At 40.8% G+C, this 20379-nt stretch overlaps 1 protein-coding gene across 2 annotated transcripts in view; it reads right to left on the minus strand.

Annotated features, from left to right (window-relative positions):
- Positions 1-19781, minus strand: part of dock1 (dedicator of cytokinesis 1) — a 178449-nt gene extending 158668 nt beyond the window's left edge. For both annotated transcript variants that reach the window (XM_083932897.1, XM_083932896.1), the window contains exons 1-2: positions 19605-19781; positions 307-390 (exon numbers count right to left, since the gene is read on the minus strand). In XM_083932897.1, coding sequence (XP_083789023.1) covers positions 307-390; positions 19605-19647 — 127 coding nt within the window. In that variant the 5' untranslated portion in view covers positions 19648-19781. The remainder of the gene's footprint in view (positions 1-306; positions 391-19604) is intronic.
- Between the last annotated feature and the right edge of the window lie 598 nt (positions 19782-20379).

Below are 20379 nucleotides of genomic sequence, written 5' to 3' on the forward strand. Positions count from 1 at the left end.
GTCATTTGTTTTATTAATGAATTCCCAATAAAAAAATATTGAGAATAACAATGTGTAACATGCTTTTACAATGAAACACTAGCAGACAGAGTGAAGAGTGTGGGGCTGCTGCTGCTGATGCTGCTGCTGCTGCTGCTGCTGCTGCCTTCATTTAACATCATTGCCATTGCTTTACAGATATTATACTGATCATATTTAGAAAAATTTGACAAAGCAAAATAGGAACTAGAGATGACGGGTAAATAATCAGTTAAACATTGGTGTGTCAGCTCTGATCATACGTGTCATCAGCAAGCCTATTCTCACCTTCATGTGTCTCAAGTATGTGCACTGTGTCTCCAATCTGCAGCGACAGCTCCTCCTCTCCCCGGGCATCGTAGTTATAGATTGCTGGAGAAAGATGAGAGAGGACAATATAAGAGGAGGCTATATTACAGGAGGAGGAAAAAGACAATAACGTGTTTGGGTCCCTTGTGGCGCTAATTGTGTGCCATTGCAATGTGTAGTAGAGGCATCACACATCCACAGGATGTCCACCCACCCAGTGGTGGTTAGGCCTGGCACCAGTAATATCAACACACTTCTACTGCCCACTGCTAAGAAACCAATAATGATGGTGAACGACAAAACAACAATAATGCTGGTAGAAAAAAGATTTTCTCAGAATTAAAGGACGGAGACAACGAGATAATAAAATATTGCCGTGTTCCTAACTTTCTAAAGTGTACTCAGATAAAAGAAGATGATAACATGCGTGTTTCTCTAGAGAACACTACAAAAGCATATGTTTGTCTGCATTGTTTGTTTGCTAAATGAACAGGTGGTTTACCGAATTCACACACTTGACAGTAACTTGGTACGTTATGTGCAATAAAAGCTTCCCAACAACAGTAATGCAGCGGTCTAAAACGATGGAAAGACATTGACCCTAAACATTAAACACAGAGGCGAGGATGCTAAAAGCTCTGCTGCTAATGGGAGTAGCTAGTCTTGCTCTCCTGTTGGTGCAGCAACACCCCCTGACAAGCACAGGAGCACCATCTTTGATGCATCTTGACCGTCAGAGAAGAAATACTAGACTGATATTGGTAAGGTTAGGTGCAAAAGTAGGCTAAATAGAAATTATCACTACGAAATAAAACATGGGAAGTAGGGAAACACTATGAACACGTGGGATGTATTTGCGTTTTATTTTACGAATGGTAGTCAGTAGCACATAAAAAAACATTTCTTTTACACGCAGTACAGATAACATTTTCTTGTAGATCTAACAATATAATGGAGGCTAATATCAATGTACTGTCAGAGCTCCATCAACATGTTATAATGGCAATAAAATCCTGACTGGTGGCACTTGTTCTCTAATTCAGTTATAGGTGAACAAGATGTGTCAAATCAGCTATGACCGACACCTGTCTTTGAGAAATCCTGCAAGGGCCACGCACACACACACACACACACACACACACACACATACATACATACATACACACACAGACAGACAGAAAGACACAGACAGACACAGACAGACAGACAGACTGACAGACAGACAGAACGGTGCCCATTTTGTGAGGAGACCTGCAGAGAAGAATGACAAGTGTGTGTCTGTGTGTGTATGCATGTCCTACCAAGGGAATGCATACGGAGCCACTTCATTAGAGGCTTCCAGAGGTGAATGACGACTTAATTAAAAAACAACCCTGCCGGCAGGCACTGGAGCCTTCCCAGCTTGCTAATGGTACATCAAGTGAATCGCCCGTTTTCTCCCACAATCACCTGCCATCAGAGGATATGATTATATTTCATTACCACATCAGGCGGCACACAGCACTTTTTTTTGACATTTAGCTCTTAAGTTGTTCTGGACAATTATCTACAACACTGTGTTTCTGTTGCTTTTGCTACTTGGGTTAAATTGTTCACTGTGTTCCTGTCACACATCCTCTGAAAGTAAGTGAAGTCAACTGATTTATTAAAGTTCTACTTTTTATTAAACTACTGGTCAACAAAATGTAAAAGTCCTGGGAATTTGTTAATATTCTTGATTCTTCAAAGTCCAAATAATTCATCAATTCAATGAAATTTGGATTTCTGATTAGTACAGAGTAAAAACTTGGCTCAAACTAATTTCACATCACAGTTACAAAGGCTCCTCTGATGCCTGAGAATACCAATTAGTACAGTACATGCCAGCTCTGACCGACAACCTTGTAAGACTATAATTGAGTAACCAAAGCAGCAAAAAGCAACTTGTATAAAATATAAAAAGAAGCCACAGTAGTACGAGCTGAATGACTGGTTCAGCACTTATATATATATATATATATATACTGTAAAACAATTCTATTTGGCAAGAAGAAATATCACAAAAATAATGGCAGCTTATGCAAAACACAAAGAGGAGGACGGGTCAGTGGTTAAGTAGACCCACACTGACTTAAGAGACATTTCATGGGAAGTTTGCTTAACACCATCATAAAGTGCAGCCTCAAAATTGGCCATGCAGTTATATAATAATAATACCTCTGACAGTCTGTGTCTGATGATCAGCAGCATGTAAAGCATAACTCAAGCAGCCAACCACTTCACCATTTAATGGATTGCATGAAATACCATGTGTGGCTTGTTTCATTCAGCCCTGTGCTTTTGTTATCAAAGTGTACGTGCATATACACGTGCACGTCCACAATGCATATAGCGATCCCCAGAACAATCCAATGAGCCCAGCGAATCCACCAGAACACGAGCCATGGGCTGACAATGGAACAAAGACCCCAGGAAATGAATTCATTGGTACCACGCTGGGATACAAAAGGTACCTACAGGGGGAGAAAGCAACAAAACAATCAAAAGGGAGGTGGGATTAATCTGGCAGCAGCCAACAGGGAGCAGCCTAGTCACTGTGCAGCGGGGTGCAGTCAATTAAACCATCATTAAGAGTGGCCAGAAAAGCCTGCAAAGCCATCAACTGCTGCATCTGTGTGTTTGTTTGAAACTGGGTCACAGGTCTAGCTGATGCAGCATGTTATCTAAATGGCAGGTACTGAAAAGTCCAAACAAGCAGCTCTGATGGAGACATAAAGCATCATATTTCATCTGAAAATGGAAAATGAAAAACTGCTCCTGTGATCACTTCAAATGAGACTAGGTCTCATGTCTAACAAATGGGAGGGGGGGGTGTCAAACTGGGCAAGAGGTGCAAACACAAAATTAACACAAATGACACCCTGGGAAGATGCTGAGTAAATGACAACCATCAAACACAACTCTGACATGTGAGGCAATGATGGCACAATTTAACACAGGAACAGGAAAGTGATTCTTGTCGCGTGGGGGTTGAATGACAGCTCTGATTACTCATAACCCTGTATTTGCATACTCAAGAGTAAACTAATGTCAATTTGGAAGCAGTGAAGAAGAGAAAATCCATCAGAGGAAAAAGACGAAGAGAATGAGGAAGTAGACCATATTTTCCCTGGAGTATGGCATGGAAATTATTTTTTGGAAACGTGATAAACAGCGGCATCAATTGCCGGGGGCTCATTGCCATACATAACCTCTTGCATAAGCCGCCTGTGCAAACTCAGAGAACATTATCATCAGAGGAAAGGAGTGAGAAATCAGATTACAGACCTAGCCACTTAGCTGGCGCACATCTACGCCCTCTCCACAATTATAAGCAGACTCATACAAACATTGGATTGATTGTAATTCTACACTTTGGGCTCACTAATAACCTGCACTAATCCACGCAGTATAACATATCATTACACTCAGATGAGAATACAGTATACTGATGAAGGAGGGGTGGGAAAAAAGGAGAAAAGAGAGGTGCATAGAAAATGCTCATTGGAAAGAGACTGAGCCTTTTGATGTTTGCATAAAGTACCCGTGGGCTGCGAGCCCACAGAGAGAGCCAGCCAGGAAATCCCAGACAGGAGGATGCTCTGGGAGGAAAAGACAGAGTGGAGCTCTCAGTCTGGTTGGGCTTGCCTTCTGAAGAACCAACAAGGCAGAAAATCCTGCAATGTCAATCAGAACGTAGATGACATCAAGGGTCCTGTCACCGCAGACATTGTCAATTGCTTTTGCTATGTTAAAAAGGAGCATTACAGAGATTTTTTTGTATATGCAAATACCACTTCTGTAGCCTGTGGAAGATGTACTCGCTTCTCAACAGACCTTTTTCACAGCAGACATTTTTGATTTTTGTTGTAGTAGGGAAAGCACAGGTGTAAGTAACATAAGTTCAAGTATTCTAGTGACAGATAACCAGCGTGAACAATAGCAGGTGTATACCAAGATAGGCTTTACCATGTGTTTATTTTACACAGACTATTTATTGAATTTTCCAGAAAACATGCTATATCGTGATATACTGTATATTGTTATCGAGATATGAAATGACTTATGCTGGGACAGAAGATTTTGGCCATGTCGCCTAGCCCTCTCCACAGCACTGTGCCAGTGCTAGAGTCTGGTCGGGCTACAGCTTTTATCATTTTGGGAAAGTGTAAAAAAAAAAAACTCTGCTTGATTGTATTTCTTTAAACCATCCACAGTCATCTTGGGAGGTCCTATGCCCTGGATGCAGCGACAGTGCCCTTGCAAAATAGAGAGTCATTGCACTGTATATCTTTTGAATCAGACTAGAGTAAAACAGAAGATAAAGCAGGGTATGCCTTAGGGCGTGGCTACCTTGTGAATGTAGCTACCACAGAGATGCCCTCAGGTCTACTTGGCTTCTAAAAGTAGCTTTACATGGTTCTGTTTTTTGAAAAAAGAGGATGCTGTCCTACTTATACTGCAAAGTTGAAAACTGTTGACACGTTTCAATTCTCACCTGACATAAGATGACACGTCACCTGAACTTAAAACTGAGAATAATAATGTGTAGATTATTTGGTACACAATGAATTAAGCTCTTGTGTCTACCCAATCATGTCTATTTGAGCAAGGGCAATCAAAGACTGTGGACAACACAGGCCAATCACGTATGAGACAAAGAGAAAGAACCGCAGACTGCGAGAAAATAGTGAAACAATATTTTTCAGGAGTCAAAATTGAACACAGTGCTACAAATAAAGTAAGGAGGAGGTCAATAAGCACACAGTTGACTGAGAATTCCCTTTTCCAGGCAGCAAGACTGAATCAAAGTGAGCAGAGAGGGATCACACACACACACACACACACACACACACACACACACACACACACACACGCACACGCACACGCACACGCACACGCACACACACCCCTACCTCTCTGGATGCAAGATGGTAATATCCAGACGATGCATTATGTCAGGCTCGATTTTGAAAATGTTCCCTAAATTAGTGTCACATAAGTCTGTCTTTTGCAAAAAATATTACCTCAGAAAGATTTTTTAATACTATGAATTCCTATATGGGGCTGGACTTCATGTCCAAAAGGAGAAAAGGTTTTTAAATAAGCCTTTCGAGGACATGACTGGAGTAGTAATCAAGCATACCCCTGGCTGACATCAAGGTCATTTGTATGGAACCAATGTGAGCTGAGTGAGGTGCTGTTGCAGGTGTTTACTGTGTTTTCCTGATGAGCCCTACTGGTGGTGAGATGGGGCTGGCCTAAAGGGAGCTCTGCAGCAGAGCTGACAGGTATTCCTCTGGGATGTGGCCAAGTACTGTTAGTGCAACGGGTGGAACATCAGCTTGGGATGAGAGGGCAAAAACTATGCCAGGATTCCACATTCCGGAAGTACAAATGAGGAAATTTACTTATGCCAAAAAATATTCGCATTCATAAAACCTTGCATATGCCTGCCACTGCCCATTTTCCTTTTCCATCCATCCATCCATCCATCTTCAACCTCTTGTCCCTAACGGGGTCGCAGGGGGGTTGGAGCCAATCCCAGCTGACATTGTGCGTGAGGCGGGATACACACCAGACATGAGGGCAGTATATCGCAGGACACATGGAGACAAACAGAGACAGACAACCATTCATACTCACATTCACACCTACGGGCAATTTAGAGTCACCAATTAACCTAACACATGCATGTCGGTGGACTGTGAAATTGCCAAGTTACAGAGCAAGAAAAGAGTTTGCTGCACGGCCCGCACATTTTCATGTCACTTTTTTATCGTACTCAACCTTTTCATGTGTGCACACTTTTTATACAAGATGTCCCATTTAAAGACATTCCCTCCAGGGTTTCCTGATGTATCCCATTCACAGGAAGAGGACAGACACACACGAGGTCACCTTGACCTTGACCTTTGACCTCCAAAATCTTCTCAGTTGATTCTTGATACAAGGTGGACATTTATGGCACATTTGAAAAATCCTCCAGGGGTTCCTGAGATATCACACTGGGACAGACAAAAGGACAGAGCACTCAGATTGGCTTGCAGGCTATTTAGAAAGAAAGAAATAAGTGTAAGAATAAGCGCCCGTGCATTAGGGTACTTGTCCCACCCTGCAGTAAACACTCCACCTCCGCATTACACCAACGTGAACTTTTCTCTGCCATTGTTTTAAATGTCCGCGCATGGTCAGTCCTTCTTTTTTCTATGTCCGAACAGGCGCACATAAAATGACTTTAGAACCGCCATAGGCCTCGTGCTCGTACACGTGCGCATGCTCGTGTTCGTACATGTGCAAACGTGCTTTACAAGAGCCCACCTCTCCCAAACGGGCCTAGGCGCGGTACGGTTGCACTCAGGGCGCACTTACACTGTCCTGGGTGTCCGTCCTTCTATTTTCTATGTCCGAACAGGCGCACATAAATTACGTCAGAACCGTCGTAGGCCTCGTGCTCGTACACGTGCACACGCTCGTGCTCGTACATGTGCAAACACGCTCTACAAAAGTACACCTCTCTCAGGCGGGCCTTGGACGGCCCGCTGGCCGCAGTCATGCGCGGAGCGGCTGAACTCACACTGGTCAAACGCACTAGGCCTTAGCCGAAAAACCGATTTTGGCCCGGTGAGGAAGGACAGTGTGAGTGTGCCCTCACACTGGTCAAACGAACTAGACTTTAGCCATGAAACGTGCTTAGGCAAAGTGTGAGTGCGCCCTAAGGGTCTAACAAGGACAATTCCTATTTTTTTCTTAATTATCTTCTACCCTCAAGGAGATTATCATTCAAAACAGTATAAAAGAAATTAAAGCCTCAAATGTTATTAAAATACACAGCAATGTAGTAAGATGTAAAAGAAGAAAGAGCTTTCTCAGCAACCTACAAGGCAGGAAAAACATGATAATTAATTACTCTAATAGGGTCTAATAAGAGGCTTTAGGCATTCAGACTGACGTCTGATGGTTCAAATTTAGAAGTAAATGCAGACAGTGAACCTGGGATAAATGCCAACAGAACTACCCAATATCCTCTTAAACGAATTATAAATAACAGCCATTTAGCTTTATCTGCAGTTGGAGATAATGCTATTGTAATTAACCTGAAATGAATACGACATCAGCTGAGCTAAGAGATAGAAAAGCCTCAGGTCTCTCTCTAGCTTAGTGGTAACGCGAGTCCTTCCTCTGACTGGAAACAAGCAGGAAATGCCACTTGAGATTATTACTGTATCACAATAGATTGGGCATTTCCAGTAGGCCAGAAGGAAATACTGATGCTTTTAATGGCTACAGGAAGATTAACAATACCTCATTTAAAAAAAAACAGAAGCACTGTAAAAAAAAATATAATAGTGTACAGCTGAGGGGGGAGCAGGTGCAGAAACTACAACATGCCAGATCTGAATGCCAACAGCAGTAATTCCTTTTGGCAGACGTTCCTGCCATGTGCCCAGCTCCAACACAGGCTTCAGGGTACAATCTCTAACACAGGCCGATAACTCCCCATGCCTCTGCAGAGCCTTTAATTGAAAATCATCTTCCCAATACAACAGGGAGAGAGAGCAGAACGTTGCTCATTACAGAGCACTGAGTTTCTCACACAGTGGTCTCTGGTGAAATTTGTGGTGGTACACAAGTATCTGCACTGGCCCTGCGAAGCAAACCTGTCTGCACTATAAAACAAACATCTCAAGTCATGAGCTTTAAAATGAATACGATTATTTGTAACACTTTCTCTATGACTCGTTGACTCTGCAGGCACATCATTGAAAATAAAAATTGAAAAAGGACTTAGGCGAGATTTTTTTAACCACAATAAATGCATCTTTCGGTGTTATATTTCTGCCTCATACCCCAAGACACAGTAGAAAATTGGCAGAATCCACACAGATTAGCCTTTTGCACGGCAAGAAGTTCCTAATTATCTCCCGCCCTGTGTTACATCTCTTGTGATAGGCATGCTAATGAGTTCATCATAATTACCTTCAAATATTTGATGAAACTCTGCAAGTTTACTTTGAAACATCTATGGTGGCACAAAAATGTGACTTCACACTGACAAGCATATGATGCAGCATTTGACCTTCATCAGATGCTATTTGCTCCATCTTGTAGTGCAAGTAGAGCAAAAACAGAGCCACATGCAACGGGAAATGCCTCGGACCTTTCTTCGCGTTGTTATTTATAACCACAAGGCTGATGCTGTGTTCTACTGAAGCAGAAGTCACACTGTCAGTGATGAGAGAGCAGCATGACATCAATACTTTTGAAATGTCCTACAGAAAAGAAGAAGGTCGGGAAGATCAGTGATAATGTTAGAAAAGGTTGCCCGCAGTCACCCACTGCTTCGAACTGTCAACATCAAACTTGTCAAGCAGTCTTAAAAGCCAGACAGGCATTCTTACACAGTGAGGAACATTCAGAAGACAACTCGTGAACAAGCGGATACAGCAGAGACTGCAACATTAACGCTCCAATTTAGCTGAATCAAATATATCTTCATATTAGCCACGTATTCCTCCTCTAATTCAGATCATGCAAACTTCTAAAATGCCCTGTGTTCAGCTGCTGAAATAGACGAAGGCAATTCCCTTCCAGAAAGATCCACTGAACCGTGTTGCCACCACAGAAACTGGTTCAGTCACCCAAAGAAAACAAAGATCCAACAATTAATGTGGCCTTAATGTCTTAAGCTGTTGAAATTAAATTACGATCGCTGTGATTGCAAAGAATTAAAAGTATGTACATAGTGTGCAAGGCTACCAGCCACTCGAAACGTCACAATTGGGCCTTTCAAATTATATGAATGATAATTGGACCATAAGCTTACTGCAAACTAGATTCAGATCAAATGTATTATCCCAGAAACTGTCCAGCGCTTTAGTCCACAGGGAAAACAATATAACAGCATACACAATAAGCCCACAACATAATTGAAATTTAAAAAAAAAACATGTTTGATCACGCTGATACAGAATAAACAATAAAGTCAAATAGGTCTTGTAATCTCTTTTCAAACAAAGCAACAGTTTAATCAGTTTAGATGTAATTTCTATCTATCATTGCACGAGCACAGAAATACAATTAAAAAACTGTTGGTGTTATAATAGGTTCCTCATTTAATTAAATTCAATAAGAAAAACAGATTTACTTAGTCGTCAATTGTTTCATTTAATAACTTAATTGGAGTAGCAAAGGCCAGACATGAGCGCTCGGAAACATTTTGCAGCATGCAGCAAAACCAAACAGTATGCATTTAATTATGTATTTATAGGCTAGGTTCTTCGGTTGTTGTGTTTGCAGGGCCTTATTCATTTGTCTACTTTCAGTATCTATTAGGTGACGTGGCTAAGTTGACACTTGTGGTTTCACGAATGACTGTTGAGCGGTTTGGTTTCAATCGCAGGCGAGATATTTTTAACTAACACTTCTGAAAAGTGCAAAAGCATGAGTGTACTGTTTTCATAATGTACCAAAAAAAAACATTTTTCATGTTTGGGCCTAAATCATTACCAAAATTTAGCATTTCAAATTATTTTGTGACTGTTCAAAGTGATGCAATTTGCCATCTGGATTTCTGGCCTTGTCTCGATCATGTCTTTTTTAAACAAAAGGGAGACTTGGGAGGTGTCAGCGACTGCAGTCAGACAACTTCATCTAAATCCCTAAAGGTTGATCACAGAATAGACCAACCACTCACTGAAATCTATAACTGCCTCCAGGGCCACCAAAATCTGAGCTGCATCTCTCCTCTGACTTTATCAAGTATTTAGCCAGAGACACACACATAAACACAAACACACAAAAGGCCATTTTATTAAATGTCAGCCGTGCTGAAAGGCTGTCTCTTGCTGCACGTGGCAATCCCAAGCCTGTCTGTGACCACAATCAATGACTGACACCTCCATTACAAGTCCCCAAAACAACCCATGGGACATTTTAAAAGGTGACAAATGCAACAATAAAATGGGTTACAGCTGATATCAATTTTGACATTTTTAGAACGTGAATAGTCTGATAGTTGTTGAGCTCTACGCATAAATCTCAGCATGTGGGATTAGAAGACTCAAAAACCAATACAGTATAATGAGTGGAAAACGTAACTGTGGGGAAGTTTACTTAGGCAAAATAAATATGTTCAGTGGAGAATGTCTTCCAGCTTATGGGACTTTAATAACAGCTTGCATGTCGATGCCATTGGCACTCTTCTTTAAGCTATGCATACATGCAAATCATACCTGCCAACTGCTTACTGTTAGACTCTGTCTTCTAAGGTACTTGGGAAATGAGTTCTCCCAGGGATCCAGCCCTTTTAGCCCATGCTTGACCCACAGAAACAGATAGTTCGTCCAGTGTCAGATCCCCCCCTGACAGCCTGGCACATCTTCAGCTCAGCTGCAAGCTCATCACTCTGGTAGAAAAAAGCTTCGGCCAGAGTGGTCAGCTAGATGTTGGTGAGAATACTAAGTACAGACTGGGTTTACAGCCATACATTCATTGCCAATTATTCCATCTAGCTTTTATTCCAAGACATTAAACTTTGTTTCCATAAAGCAACTGCACTGCTTATTCTGTATTAAGACTGCGTCTCCTGTGAAGAAAAATCTAATATTAGGAAATAAATGTTTCTTGATGTTTGTGGCTGAGTATCTTAAAGGAACATTTAAAAATAGATATTGGCTTGCAGGCATTGGGGTAAATTAAAGGGTACTATAAATAATCTGTGTGTCATGGAGGAAAGGTGCTTTGTTTTATTAATCTTACGGGATTACATATTTGCGCCAGTAGTCGTTTTGTGACAGATGGTTCAGTTCATGAATGTAAGCTTGTGTTAAACTGAGCCGAGGTTCATGAATATGAACCAGGTGGGTAATCTATGGCTCAGAGGTAAAGCGGAAGCGATGTGATTCCTGGCTCCTCTGGCCCACATCTCCAAGTGTCCAAGGGCAAGGAACTGAACCCCAAATTGCTCCTGAAGGTGGGTGAAGCGTTAGATTAGACTCCTGATGAGCAGGTGGCTACCTCTGCCATCAGTGTATGAATGTGTGTGTTTATAGGCAAATGGGGTATGTAGTGTAGAGCGCTTTGAGCAGTCAGAAGAGTAGAAAGGCACTATTCAGTGGTCTCCTGGAGAGCTACTGCCCTGCATGTTTTAAGTATCTCCCTACTCGGATTCAAATGATCTGCTCATTATAAAGCAGCTGAAGCATGTCAAGGGCTTGATGAGGAGTTAATAAGAATAACTAGTGTTGGGGAGATACCTAAAACATGCAGGGCAGTAGCTCTCCAGGAGCAGGGTTGGAGACTACTGTACTTTATAAATGCAAGTCCATTTACAACTTCATAAAATCATGTTTACTGCCAATCTGATCCAATATGGCACTTAAAAAGGTTACTCTTATATATTAATTTCATCCAACTGAATCAAAATATGTAATAACACACACATCTACATCAGTGACCTTTGTTTCACATTGATGTGTTACACACCATTAGCCATCTGTCAAGCTAGCAAAAGCAGCACAGCAGGACTCTTTTCAGACAATGCCCAAGCTGCTTGGCATGTCCAACAATCAATACTCAGGGTACTGGAGACCGCCTGCTAGTGTGCGAGCAATAGGGGGCCCCCTATCAGTCACTCAACTCTATGGCGTCATCATATATGCTCAACCTAGGTAGGTGTGTAGGTGTGTGTGTGTGTGTGTGTGTGTGTGTGTGTGTGTGTGTGTGTGTGTGTGTGTGTGTGTGTGTGTGTGTGTGTGTGTGTGTGTGTGTGTGTGTGTGCGTGTGTGTGTGTGTCCTTTCTTCTTCATGTCTCGCTGGCTTTGACAAGCTGCCAAGAAGGTCCATCACGGTCCACTGTAATTGTCATGGAACTTCAAGGACACTTACCCCTACATGTGTCACATTTCACTACAAAGATTGTCTGTAATATCAAATTGTGTCACTGTCTGCCACTGTCACCAAAGGCAACCAATCACTTCGTCGGCACCAACCAGCCTCTCCAGAAGTTAAAAGTAAGAACAAAAACAGCTGGGATAAAAAAGTCCTTACAAAAGGGTACAAATGATGATTTGACAGGAAGTTAACTCATTTCTAATTCATAACATTACATTTTAAGCGCTCTCAAGATTTAATTGGATTTTTTTGCTCCACATTTTGTTGGCAAAAGGTTAGACATTGTAGCTTTGTTAAAAAAAAACTACAGTTACAGTTAACAAATTGAAAAACCTTTCACCTGTGTAAATCCGAGGTTAACTTGTTCACAACTGCTTCATGCCCTTTCCCCCCCCCTCACCTCAACCTTTGGGAAGACAGCGACACTTAAAACAAGATGTAAAAGTGTTCCGGCTTTGTCTAAGTGGTGGTGAGCCAAAAAAGAATAGTCTGGAACCACTTAGCTATGCACTGATTAAATAGGCCAGCTGTCATTTGTCTTAGCCACCATCTCACAGCAGGCCATTGGGAGCTGTACTATTAGAATTGCCTCACCAAGCAGTGTGGCCCGTAGTTAATATATAATTCCCTTTCAGAATGAATAATAGTAAAGTCATACTGACCTCCAAAGACAGAAGAGGAGGATGATGACCAAAGTTTTGACTAAGAGACAGCTTAAGCTAAGTTCACGATCCACAACTTTCAAAGTCGTCACATCACTGTACTGTTCACACTACACAACTCGCTGTCTACAAATTAGGAGTCTTAAAGTCTTGGGCTGTCCTCGATTAAAGAACTTTTTAGTCGAACAATACTCTAGGGGATTTAATCAGCAGATCTGGAGTTTCTCCAAAATGAATCATGCAAAAGCATCAGCAAGTTGTTGTGGTTTTAACATGATTGACAGGGGGTCACATACACACTGCACAAAAGCTTTCACCAGGAGGAATCCCTTATGTGTACGGCTGGTCTCCAAACTATGTTTTGTCACAAAAAACACACACGAGAAGTGATGGGGAAATGTCTGCCAGAAACAAGCCCTCCAAGCTGTTAGCACAAAGAAGACAAAAAAAAGAAGGGGGTGTTGTCATGGCAAAGGTGTTCACTAAATAGACACACATCTTATAGCCTTTGTTCTATAGGTGCGACAACATCTTTGACCTGTATCTTGTGTTCTCATCAGACTGCCTGACAGGTCCAGATATTTAGCCTGCTAGATATCTGGAATGTGTCTGCGAGACACCAGCGAGTCTCTTGCCTCAAGTTTTTGGACAGTTCATACATCATACACAGATTTTGCAAAAGCCCAACTAGACTATGGATCATAAGATTTAGCACACATTGTGATCTTATTGACACCAAACATGTGACATATAGCTAAGTCGGAAATCAAGTTGTAAAGTTGTCTATGCAGAGTTGGATGTTTTGTTTATAGATCTGTAGGGCAGCTCAATATGTGCAGCACAGTCGTATTAAATGTGAGGAATAAATTAGAGCAGGATGTGTTCCCAGGTGGTGGCTGTATGCAGCCTCCTGCATGCCGACAAAAACAAATAATCCAATGCCATGATGCACAAACTCATAAAACTGGAAATAACGGTGTTAGTTTAGCTTTCGGGCTCCAGGTGATCACTCAAGAGAGTTGCATACTTCTCACAGTCAGCGCTTAATAAAAACACTTTGTTTCCAAACATAACCACACACACATATTGGTTTCCACACCAAAGGAAGGATGTGTTGTAGCTTTGTGCATCCTTTAATTTTATCACCTCCATCTGTTGCAAAAGACGAGCAATTTCTGTTTGTGAAGTCTTATTAATGCGCAAAGGTGGCTGATCATAAACACCACCTGGCCGTAACACAGACCAAACAAAGATGAAAGTGTTCGTTTCCCTCCTGAAAAGACACAATCACCCATCTTCTGCTCGTCTCCGCAGCTCGTCCTTCTTTCTCCTGGCTCCTTCCTATTAATCAGCAGCTTTATTTCACTCTGGTAAAAGCACTCTGGCTCCGATTTTGCCAGCTCAGCTTTTTTCCTTGGACAAAGTTAAGGCTGAGAGAAATCAGCTGCCTTCCTCTAACACTCAACTGTGTAGTTAATATCGTTGAATCCTTTGTTATGTCAAAATTAATAGCTGCGATATCTGGCAGGGAGTGCAGCGCTGACAAAAGCCATACTTTTTCTCTTTCATATTTATTGTGCGTTAAGCAGGCGTGAGACAAGGCCTTTTCTGAATGAAATGTAATGGTATCAACTCCTGGCATATGAAAACAAAGTAAGTAAACTGACAAGGGAATGACACAAATTTCACTCAGCCAAAGCAGAAAAATACGAGTCAGGGAGTTTAAAACACATGGTTAAAGTTTATGTAGTAACCGAGACTGTTTTAATAACAACCATATTTGTTAATTTACTGCACTTGCGGGTGAGAGATGGTTTTGCCGGGTGCAGGGCGGGAGCTTCACATATTACTTACAAGAGACTAAGTGACTCTATTTTCTGCTCCCAATGTGTCACTCACCGCTAACCTGTTCCAAATGAGAGCTGTCTAGGGTTGTCAGTCCTGTTGGTCTGCAGTCTGCATATGAATCATAGCCACACCAGAGCGTGTAACATTTAGAGCTCAGTGTGTATATGTGTCCAATTGGCGTCTTATATAAGCTGCCAGTCTCTGATCTGACCTACAGGAAGCAGCATTTCCTTACTGTCCAAATCTGCAACTGCAAGACAGAAAACAAACCTCCAAATGGAACAATCATAGCATTCTCTCTGTTCTGAGCTGGTATTATGTTTTACTTAAAGCTAAATTACAAAGTGAAATGCACTGAAAGGTGGAAAACATTTCTCATGACAGCAAACAGGTAATTTAAAGTCTCAACAGCGATGTGTAGATACAGTAAATAGTCCTGCTGCTTAGTGTTCCCTGGTTTTCTTTCGAGAACCACAACCCTCTGAAGTCTCTCTTAAGGAACAGCAACATCCTGATGAAACAGAATTAATGAGACAACAGTTGAAATTAGCATCAAAAAGTATTTCTAGTTCATTTATCAGTGAAGCTGGAGACAGCTAAAAAACATTACCCCGAGGCCCTGTTAAATCACTTTTGAGATGCCACAAGAATAACTAGGCTTCAGAACGCCTGATCCCTTTGATTTATGCCAGGGTGGCTGACATTCACAAGAGAAGAACTGTCGAGAAATTAGCTCAAGGTCAAGAGAGATATGATCTAAATAGTATTTTGACAAATGAACGGCCTTGCTCTTCTTTCATGGTATGAATACAGGTCAGAGGAAGAAGTGAGGCCCTGAGCCCAAAACCTCATCTTCCATTTAAAGTTAGCCAATAATTATTTTGGTGTGCAACTTCATCACAAATGCCAACGAATTCTGTCAATTCAATAGACGAGCTGAGTTAAACCCAGGATGATAGGCGGCATTCTGAACATGCCAGTGGAAATGAAGACATTGTTTGGAGGAGGAATTGGAGCTAATGCCTCAGGGTAACAATTATCTCGAGAAACAATGTAAAAAGCAATAAAGTGTGTTGCCTCTGATGGGATAAGGAGGATTCTAGATGCATTAAGAACATGAGTTTCCAAAATCAAGTCTAGGTGCTGACATAAAAAACAAGTCTTACAGCACAAACTGACATCTGTGTATCAGTAAAAGTGCCAATACAACGATGTGAGTAAGAGCAGAGTAAGAGCCCTCTATTGGAAATTCCACTTGAGTAGTAGTACAGAGGTAACAGCAAAGTGTCCCTTAATTATCATGAGTACAAGTACTTATAATGTAGAAGAATTGCCCTTGTGAATGATAATGATGTATTGTTATAGCTTACTAAATTTGTATTCAGCTCGTTGAGATGGAGCCCATTTTCACTGTTAAGTAAAAGGTATATTTCCCTCTGAAATGTAGTTAAGTAGAAGTATAAAAGAACATATAATGGAGACTCAAAGTACAAGAAAACTCCAGTAGTACTATAGTACCATTACTGCTGTATACTAAGAACGGGGAGAGTCTGCAGTTAGTCCTTCCTCACTGCAGCTGGGGGACGGCAGAGTTGTTAAAATCAAATATCATGATATATATTTAATAACTAAAATCAATTCTATCATGGTCGCCAAACACAATCCTTCAGTGTTAAGCTCACCCAGGTAAAAGCTATTTGAAATTATGCTAACCAACCACAGTTTAATTAAACAACTGGTGCTGAAATGATTATTGATTATTCAACCATTTAAATAATTGTTCAAGCTTTTTCAGTGTGTAGATTTTCCGGTTTGTATCGGCATTCATTTGGTGCATCTGTCACTATTTTCTAACAATGTATAGACTAAACAATTATAAATATAACTGAAAAATAACATGGTGAATAATCGATAATGAAAATAACCTGTGGTTAACAGCCCTAATCGTGATGTTGTGATGATATCTATTGTTGTGTCACAACATTGATATAAAACTCATCCATCCCCCCCGCTCTGCCTACAACCAATCATTTGGGTTTCATCTGATCTTGCTGAAGCTAATGAGCTGCTGAGGTCTTTGGCTGCCACACACACATGAGCACAGCAACCAGCTGAGAACTTCACGACCCAGCGAAGAAAGAGAAGAGACCTCCAAAACCACAAATATTTCATGGAATTTCTTTTTTTTTTGCAGTTATTACTGTGACACAAATCTAATAAGGTTCAACTTCCAATATTCGTGTACTGTGTTGGGAGCTAGCTACTGTGTAAAGCCTTGCTTCGACAAACATCCAAATAGTGTAATACTGAATCTGCTGAAGTCCTTTCTTATCACTGCTAGGCTCTATGTAAGAAGACAGTAGCATTTATTATTTATACCGCTGTGAGAAGACTTAAGGAGATGGTTTTCCTACACACTAATAAAGCCATGGGGCCATTTTGAGAGTAGTAGTAATGGTATATGACAAAAGTTGTGCTGAAACAGGAATCGGTGCACAGTGAGAGTGCTGCCAGTATAAGAGGTCTCGCAGAGTGCTCATTAGTGCGACTTGGTCAACACATGAAGTATTAAAAGTGCAATGGCAGTTCTCCCCATCACTCCTCTGCAGCAGTGAGTTGGCATCTGCCTTTCTTTCTAATGACTCATCCACTCTTGCAACCATTTGAGAATTTTCTCTTTTTTGAAGACCTTGCACTTTCAAGATCTCATGGATATTTAAGAATATATCCAGGCAATCATTGGACTCCGAATAATATACTTTTGAAACTCACCCACTAATCCAAATCACAACCAACCATATCTGCTCAAGACAAGAGACAAATTGATCACAGGCTCATATAGCGTGGACTCCAAACAACAGAGCTTATTTGGGAGCTGTAGTCTACCAATCAGAGCTTTGGTGTAACCTGCTGAACTCATCCATCAATCTGCATCAGCATCCCTCAAACAGCTGCAAGCCCTCAGTCCCACTAATGGACATAACTGAAAGGGACTCAGTATGCAATGTACATAGTATACATACTAAAAATAGCAACCCATTGTCCTGAAACTAGATTTGTCTGGGAAAAAATGTGTTATTTGCTCCAGTGCTGAGCTGACTGAACAGGACGTTCCAGGGGATCCCCAGAAAGATCAGGATTAGTTCCATTACACTATTATTTCAGGCATTCAGGCACAGCACAGTGAGCTGCTGCTCTCATATTTCTCACTACCCATTACGAGTCCATTAAAGTAAAACAAATCATGCAACTCGCCTGGTCTCCAATTAATTATAAACATGCGTATTAACTGCTGCGTAAACCGTAAGGGAAATGTATTCAAAACATACATCTAACGCCAAGTGTACTAACACACTTTGTAGTCCCTGAGGCCAACATTTAAATAAATTAGACGCTGTAGTTTGATGAAATGGTTAATCGGGCCTGCAGAAAAGTACTTGGTTATAGTGGGGGGAAAAACATTTAATTGTGTCATTTAGAGAAAAGCAAGTCATTATTTTTGAGAAAGTTACTGATTATGATGACTTGCAGGATCTTTTCATTTGTTCACACTGGCGAAAGAAGGCTTCCATAATATCCAGTCCAATGATGGTGTGCTGGTAATGGGGGGATTTTTTTTCTAATACGCTTTTGAGGTTACTTAGCAGGCTTAACAGAAAAAATGGGAACACGCTATAACTGTATTAAAGTACGACAAGTGATTAACAATTAAATGTTAATATCCATTCTACAGTGACACACAGATATGTTGGCATCCCATTTCTTATTGAACCCTACGTCAGTATTCAATTTAACCTCAGTAGGGCTAATACTTGCATTTGTACTAGAAAAACATCCAAGAATAATTATATATATATATATATATATATATATATATATGGGAAAATATTCTACAGGTGTGCAACACTCATTGTCCACATTCACATACTGATTTGCAGATGTGCGCATTTTGTCCATGACTTAAAACTATCGGATATTTGTGTGTAAAGGTGTTTTAAACCATATTCACTGCAAAAAACAAAAAAATTAACGAAAATGTCAGTGTATGACTTTCATAATTTGTGAATGGTAGAAAAGGATGTGTGCACCTGTGATTCAGTATTTGAGAAGGTGTACCTGTAGTGTTGTGTTCGTGGGAGAGGGGAAACAATCTACAAGTTTGCAACTCCTGGAACATTTTTCTCTAAAACTACAAGTTTACTGATACACGTGTGACTGTTTCCTACAACGACAAATGTGTTATGCACCAAATTTACCTCCATAGAATACAGGACTACTTTCTGATGGCAGGCTACATTGTGAGTGCTGTTTTGCCCACATACAGGGGAGAGTGAAAGCTAAACGGGACAGTGTTCTCAGGGTCAGGGCTCTTGCTTTTAAAAGCGTTTGAGGAAGTGACAATTATGAACCACAAAAGAACAAAGACTCTCCCCGTGTGGGAGACGAAGGCGTAAACACAAACAAGCCACGAGCTCAAAAGGTTACAAGTTGTGCGTAAAGTCTGTCACTAGCTAGTTAGTTTGTAGCGGAGGCCCCATAACACAGGAAACAGTGCTACAACTAGGCGCGCCTCTAACAATTCCCAATCCCCACACACACACACACATACACACAGTCCTCTTCCTCACAATAGACACACATTCCTTGTTTTGCGTTTCATGCAAAGCTAGCTGGTAAATCCCGACACTGTGTGTGTGAATTTGCATTCACACAGTAAAGGCACATTTAACCCCCCCTAAAACCCCAGCACATGAGAAACAATAGTCGCTTTCTAATCACAATCCTCTCCTAAACTTGTGCAATCTGAGAGCTAGGACGAGCTAACGATGGAGCATGCAAAGTTTCCTTACGTACCAACGCCATACTTTTCCTTTTTAGTGGGCACCCAGCGAGACATGGTCAGTGTCGAGTCCTCCCCGAGTTGTCGCGTAGCCTGTTAGGAAAAGGTCCAGTCGTGACCTCTTGTTGTTAATGTGGACTTCTTTTTTCTCACTTTTCTCTGGGCTTTGGGGAGCCACTCCGAGCAGCCATTTTCCACCAGTGACAGGACGCTCCGCAAGGGGGAGGACGGGAACACAACTTTTTCACCCTGTAGGCGTTCATTACAGTCCATATACACCCCCCCCTCCCGACCCTTCACTGCTGGTTAAACTGCTCCAGAGCTGGTGGAAAGTTTTGTATGAATGATTAGTTCACTCTAGATCACTCTGTGTAAAGAGAGGATATATGCACAAAGTACAGAAATTAAGTATATGTTTGACTATCACAGGAGATTACTGTTTATTTAATGTTAATTTATCTATTTACTGTTTATTTAATGTTAATTTATCTATTTACTGTTTATTTAATGTTAATTTATCTATTTACTGTTTATTTAATGTTTATTCATCTATTTACTGTTTATTTAATGTTTATTTATCTATTTACTCTTTATTTAATGTTTTTTATCTATTTACTCTTTATTTAATGTTTATTTATCTATTTACTGTTTATTTAATGTTTTTTTAAATCTATTTACTCTTTATTTAATGTTAATTTATCTATTTACTGATTATTTAATGTTAATTTATCCATGTACTGTTTATTTAATGTTTATTTATCTATTTACTCTTTATTTACTGTTTATTTA

Source organism: Echiichthys vipera (assembly GCF_963691815.1).
Source record: "Echiichthys vipera genome assembly, chromosome: 18".
Taxonomy (NCBI): domain Eukaryota; kingdom Metazoa; phylum Chordata; class Actinopteri; order Perciformes; family Trachinidae; genus Echiichthys; species Echiichthys vipera.